The sequence below is a fragment of the Puntigrus tetrazona genome, chromosome 19 (assembly GCF_018831695.1).
Source record: "Puntigrus tetrazona isolate hp1 chromosome 19, ASM1883169v1, whole genome shotgun sequence".
Lineage (NCBI taxonomy): Eukaryota > Metazoa > Chordata > Actinopteri > Cypriniformes > Cyprinidae > Puntigrus > Puntigrus tetrazona.
The window spans coordinates 20192566-20199422 of NC_056717.1; the positions used below are offsets into that span (position 1 = coordinate 20192566).

Genomic DNA, 6857 nt, shown 5'->3' on the forward strand with positions numbered 1-6857 from the left:
TATATATATGCGCATGAGACAATTATGATTACGCATGAGACAATTATGATTTGAAAATGTTCACGTATAATGTATTTCACTTTCATATTGGTACACAGTCTCTCGATTAAATTATTGATTTATCTGAGCTGTGTGTATTTTGTGGATAATATGTGAAAAGGCACTAACATTTCTATTCGAATGTGGACTCACGTTAAAATGCATACGGTATCATACAATAATTCAATAAGCATGAATCTTCCGTGCTATGGGGTGCAAACAAAATCCGCAATCCTTCTAATCAAGGCCTAAACCAAATCAACCTAAAGACAGTGAAATATGAGATCCTGGAAGGATATAAATAAATAACAACTGTACATCCGTAAAACACAACGACAGTGATCGTGATTTTTGTTGAGTTTAAAATAAAATGCTAAAACATCCCCACACCTACGCAGGCAAACACAGCAATATAACAAAAGAAGACGGAAAATCATTTCCCCGTGCATTATTATCATCGTTATCTGCCAAGACCTGGCCGTACTCGATCGATGACGGGAAGTTAAGGCGCTTCATCTGGAGCGAGGATAGTCGGGAATCTCAAAAAACAGGTAAACAAAATAGCTCCCCGTGCATGAAAATACACAATCCGTAAATTAATACACGCCTACACAAAACGCATGATCAAAAAGGCATAATGCGGCATTCACGTGAGGTTATTTATAAACAGGTAAACGTTGCCGTGCACATGCATTGGCCTGTGCTTAAATGACCCTCGCGACGGGGCAGCACGGACCCCGCCGTCATGACAGAACAAACCCAAAAATACACCACGCATATCTGCTTATCAACCCACCAGCTGTTTATTTATCAGTCCAGCCACACCGAAGCCACCTCTAAAGGACAGCATGTGACAGAAGCCCTTTAATCGTACGATTAGCGATTCAGTTTCGGTCCCCATTTGTAGTTAGCCAGGTCAGCTGCAGGTTTTAGCCGTTATCAGTCAGTTGTATTTGTCACAAACGTATACTATCAATCTCTGTAACGTGCTCTTTTGTGACTGCATGAATATATTTCTTTATTTGTAAATTATGTATTCGTGCAGTGTTTGTATTTCATGTGAGAGGGCTTGTTTGGATTCTCGTGTTGATACCATAGCAGCTTTAGCGTGCTAAACGGGCTCTGTTACCTTTAAGTGATCCATTGTTAGACAATCATTGGATGCATGATCATAATTTTGCCTTGTATGTGTTTTAAATGATTCGTTGTTCGTTTTGCATACGTAAAATGCATTGCAGTTCAGTCGCCAGTGCTTAGTTTATACAGAGGCATTTACGTGGCGGTTAGCCAAAGCTAACAAAAGCCGTTCGGTGTCATTTGGTGTTGCGCTATGTATTTGTGGATATGTTTCGTTGTTTCAGAAGTAAAAGAAACGAGCAAAAATAGCAGGATATATGCTGCGAAAATCATTAAGTATGCTAAATTTCATCTCATAGATACCTTGACACGAAGCGTTTATGGTACTGTTAAAAACTGATAGCCCGAGTGCTTGAATTGAAAATAAACTGGTAATAAATCATATTACCCATTGTATTAAAGATCACAATTAATCACACCATATTGCATTGTTAAAAATATTAGCTGAACCCTACCATATACCCTGTCTCTATTTTATTTTTAAATTGAATGAAATGTCAACACAGGATTTAAAGGGACGGATTACCCAAAGTAGTTAAATAGTTCACATCATTTGATCATTGTCATTGTGTTCCAAACCTATTTATACAAAATACAAGATATTTTGAAGAATGTTGACAACCAAACTTTACTGGTGATTATTGACTTCCATTATATAAAAAAACAAAAACATGACATTTCTCAAAATACCTTCTTTATTCAGGTTTGGAACAACATAATTAAAATAATTTTTATGCAATTGTTTACATTTTTCTTACATGTTATTTTTATGTGTTCTAGGATTGAGTCCACTGACCCGGCATGGGGGACATGAAAACCCCCGATTTTGATGACCTGTTGGCAGCTTTTGACATTCCTGACATTGATGCCAAAGAAGCTATTCAGTCCGCCCCGGATGAGGTGGAGGGGCATCAAGGAGCAGGCGGAGGATCGCTCATAAAGGCTGGTGATACTTCAGTAGGAGGAAGTTCAGCCTTAAGATCACCCAGCCCATCCACAGATTCTCAGAACGACCCATCTATTGTGAGTGTGATTGTGAAGAACCGTGTTCGCCCTGAGCCATTTGATGGTGGCGACAGCTCGGTACCAGACCCATTAAACCATAATGGATTTGTGTCATCCGGCGGGTCAGTGCATATGTCTCAATCCCGGAGCCAGCCGAATGGAGAGCAGTGGCCCATATGCAGCTCAAAGGCGATTCCAGAGACTGCAGGAGCGCTTGGATCTTCAGGCACTTCCAAACAGAGCACCAACATCTTCAATAAGCTTAAGCCCTTAATGGCACAAGGTGCTGGAGACTCCGTCGGAAGGGCCCGGAAAATGCAGCTTCTGCAACAGCAACATATGCAGCAGGAGATGAACCTAGAAGCTACAGACAAAGCAAAAGCTCCTGCGATTCCTAGTGGGACGAGTGGAGCAGCATCTCCTTTCTTTCCCCCACCTAAACCACTTCTTTCCACTCCCTCTACAGCTTCGTCTTCCTCACCGTCTTCGTCCTCTCCATCGGTTGGTTCCCGTGTTTCCGGGGCTGTGGCATCGTCTCCGCTGGCTACTTCTCTTACGGAGCCATTTAACGGATCGCCACGTCTTAGTTCGTCGGCTTTCAGACAAGTAGATTCAGATGAGGAGGATTCGGATCCTGATTCAGGAGGATCTCTGGTCATCCATGAGAGTCCAGACTCTCCCACTCCACCGAAATTATCACGTCGGCTAAGGTCACCTCCAGAGAATTCACAGTCTCCTTCTCTCCCTCCTTCGACGTCCATATCGCCCAGCGCTTACCCCAAACCAGGTGACATTCCCTTGGCANACGTCTTAGTTCGTCGGCTTTCAGACAAGTAGATTCAGATGAGGAGGATTCGGATCCTGATTCCGGAGGATCTCTGGTCATCCATGAGAGTCCAGACTCTCCCACTCCACCGAAATTATCACGTCGGCTGAGGTCACCTCCAGAAAATTCACAGTCTCCTTCTCTCCCTCCTTCGACGTCCATATCGCCCAGCGCTTACCCCAAACCAGGTGACATTCCCTTGGCGTCACCTGCTTCACCTCGAGCTCAACAGAACTGGCTTTCCGCACCAGTCCAATCAGGAACCGGAAAGAGTTTACCCCAAGAAGAGCGAAACCCAGAACATGTGATAGAAGAACGAGACTCACCAGAGAGCCCCGAGCCAGAGATGCCCAAGTCCTCCATGCCAACATCTGCAGTTACCAAAAGATCATGCAGTCCAGCAGCTGCCTCTTCATCACCTTCTGCTTCCCTAAGAGAACCTAAAGAGGAAGAAGAGGAGATGGAGGTAGACAAAGGTTCAGCAGAGAATGGACAAGATGTAGCTAACACAGATGGTAAGGATGGCGGAAAAAGGGATGGAGAGAAAATGGAGGTAGATGGAGCACAATCCATTCCAGTAGATGCCGAATCACCGAGCACTGGTGGCAAAGCTTTACCTGGTGGAAATGCTCCCTCCAGACCTCTTAAGGTCCGTATCAAGACTATTAAGACGTCAACAGGAGGTATTACACGCACTGTCACCCGAGTTGCTGGTAAGGGAGGCACTGCCAATGCAGACAAAGATGGTAAAGCCCAGACGGGCGGTCGAGCTGGCCCTGCAAAAGGCGCCAAAAAAAATGACAGTCAAGTAGTAAAATGCTCAACCTTACCAGTATCTACTCTAGAAGCCAGCAGTGCCATGATTGCCGCAGCCAGCAAGGTCCAAAACAAAATGGCCATGCAAGCTGATAAAACAAAAGTCTCTGCCACAGCTGTGAGCATCACGAAAGCCACCACTTTACCAGTCGCACCAGCCGTTGGCGGGATAAGCGTGCGGCCTACGGTCGGTAAAACCGCCAATGGAGGCACCGTGCCGTGTAAACCAGCATCTATTGTCAACAGCACCGGTGCTGTTATTTCCCGTAGCCAGTCTAGTCTAGTTGAGGCTTTCAACAAGATCCTGAACAGCAAGAACCTGCTGCCCAGCTACCGTCCGGATCTCTCGACCCCGCCACCCCCTGAATGGGGTCTTCCTATGCCTGCTGCTGGCTACCGCTGCTTGGAGTGCGGAGATGCTTTTGCTTTGGAGCGCAGCCTGGCGCGACACTATGACCGGCGCTCTTTGAGAATTGAAGTGACGTGCAATCACTGTGCGAAGCGGCTAGCTTTCTTCAACAAATGCAGCCTGTTGTTACATGCTCGCGAGCACAAGGAACGAGGCCTGGTCATGCAGTGCTCGCATTTGGTTATGAGACCAGTTACAGTGGAGCAGATGATCGGCCAGCAAGACACCACTCCTATTGGTAAGTTCTGCAGCATGCTGCCTTTTTGTCTTAATTTGAATAGGATTGATTTGAAATAATAAAATTATTAAAATTTAAAATAATAATTTTAAAATAAATTCAGAGATTTTCACCCCTCTGTTACCTTTACTTAAATGTCCCAGTTTATTTATAAGAAAAAATTATCTGTGCTTCTTGACAAAATGACGAAATGTATAAAACTGTGGCATTGTCTGTTGCCAGAAACAACAATAAAGTTTAATCTGTAGTTTCTGCAGCTTTCAAAAGACTGGGACTTTTTGTAAACTACAGATCAAGCTTTCACATTTTTGTATTCCCACCCACAGACTGTCAGGTCAATAGAGGTGTGCGGTAACAAAATCAGAATTGCATTGTGGGTGTTTTTGGCAAAAGAACTCCACAGTTCTTTTCTGTTGTCTCTAGTCATGTCACGATTCTTTTTTTTTTGTACACCTTTTTTTATAGACAGACTAATTTTATTATAAGCCCATCTTATCAGCAGTGAAATAATCTTAAGTGTTCTAATTTCTCTAGGTATGCTCTCTCCATCACTCTCCTCTCCACCCCTGTCATCCTCCACCACTCCGACAGGGACCACTTCTGTACCGTCCACTTCCAGTCCACTGAAGGACTCTCCTTCTCCAGGCACTGCTTCAACCCAGCCCAGCCCTGCTCGCCGTGGACCCCAGAGTCCCCAGGCCCTGATGCCACTGCCCTGCAAGAAGGGCGAAGCCCTGCAATACCACAACTTCAAGTGTCCTGAATGTCAAGCCCAGTTTTCAAGCAAGGCTGAATTAGTGACCCATTTCCAGCAGATCCGAGCTACTCCTAATTCGGTAACTTGCAAAGTTTTGGAAATAAAAAGAAAAGCAATTATATAGTAGAATATAATGCAACATTGTAAATCATTGCATGAGACTATTACATGTTACACATTCACTAAAAATGCTTCATTTACTAACTGCTGTCTTTTTGTTTCAGACGTGTATGCTTTGTTCTCCCCCCATGATGCTGCCTAACTGGTGCAGTGTTTCAGCCCATCAGCGGATCCATAAGCACCGTGCACCCCACGTGTGTCCAGAGTGTGGAGGCACTGCTCGTCAGGCCACGTTTCAGACCCATCTGGAAGAGTCTTGCCTGCACTTTGCCAGGCGCATCGGCTACAGGTTCCTAGCCATCAAATTCCTTTCAGTGTTTTGTGGTATCGCAGACCACAAAAGTTTCCGTGCTTTGCAGCTTTAAATCAAAGAAACTGCATACTTGCACCTGCTCAAATCTGCTTTCTTTATTCCAGGTGCTCCAGCTGTCAGGTTGTGTTCGGAGGGTTGAACTCCATCAAGTCCCACATTCAAACAGCTCACTGCGAGGTGTTTCATAAGTGCCCCAATTGCCCGATGGCCTTCAAATCTGCCCAGAGTGCCCAGGGGCACATCACTTCCCAGCATCCCGCCCTCACAGCTGCCCAAGCTAAGTAGGTTGACCCGTCACACAAAGCATTTGTATTTTATTCTAAAAAAAATACGTTCTTTAAGTCTAATTTTTTTACGTTCTTTCTACAGGATGATCTACAAGTGTGTCATGTGTGACACAGTGTTCACCCAGAAACCTTTGCTCTACATGCATTTTGACACTCACCTGGCCAAACAGAAGGTGCATGTGTTCAAATGTCCAGACTGCACTAAACTTTATGCCCAGAAAGGGTCCATGATGGAACACATCAAGGTAAACAATACCAACACATTATAAACTACATTTTTTAATAATAATGCTTATTATTATTATTATTATTATATAAAGTGCATTTGAGGATATTAATTAAGATTTCAATTAATTACTTGTTATTTTGCCTTTTGTGTTGCACATTCTTTCCACTTCCTCTAAAGAATGTGCTGTCAATAAAGGCATACAGTAAACTCTTGGTTTGGCCTTTGCTAAGTGATTTCTCTGTATCACTTTGTCTAAAGCTCATACCAAGTATAACAGCCGCTTCGCTGTGAACTGTCACATTTTCCTGTCAGTCACGCTCATGCTTTTTAACTAGAGCTGTCTTGTAATATTTCCCATTAGACTGCTCATAGAGGCCTGTCTGTCAAAGCTGAGGCTCCGCCCACCACCTCATCTCCGGTCTCGGCTCCCTCCAGCAATTCCACCTCTAAACCTAAACCCACAGAAAACAATTCGGATGAGCTGAGCCAGGGACAGGGGGATGAGGATGAGGAGGGGGAAGAGGAGGAGGGAGAGCATGAAGGGGAAGAGAGAGAAGAAGGGGAAGAGGAGGAGAATGAGGAGGAAGATCAGGTGAGCTCGCCAGAAAGCGGGAGTATGGAGTGGAGGTGTAAAGAGTGCAAGAAACGCTTCGCTGAGAAAGAGGAGTACATCGACCACAT

At 44.5% G+C, this 6857-nt stretch overlaps 1 protein-coding gene and 1 non-coding gene across 2 annotated transcripts in view; both read left to right on the top strand.

Moving 5' to 3' along the window:
- Positions 1–493: 493 nt before the first annotated feature.
- Positions 494–6857, top strand: part of LOC122323333 (zinc finger protein 687b-like) — a 9432-nt gene continuing 3068 nt past the window's right edge. Inside the window, exons 1-8 of the mRNA XM_043217076.1 lie at positions 494–590; positions 1957–2891; positions 3119–4470; positions 5005–5306; positions 5452–5636; positions 5765–5941; positions 6030–6192; positions 6538–6855. Of these exons, the coding sequence (XP_043073011.1) occupies positions 1978–2891; positions 3119–4470; positions 5005–5306; positions 5452–5636; positions 5765–5941; positions 6030–6192; positions 6538–6855 (3411 nt within the window). The 5' untranslated portion in view covers positions 494–590; positions 1957–1977. The remainder of the gene's footprint in view (positions 591–1956; positions 2892–3118; positions 4471–5004; positions 5307–5451; positions 5637–5764; positions 5942–6029; positions 6193–6537; positions 6856–6857) is intronic.
- LOC122324253 lies at positions 6315–6452 on the top strand. Its single transcript, XR_006247123.1, has one exon. It is a non-coding gene; the product is annotated as a small nucleolar RNA SNORA13 (small nucleolar RNA).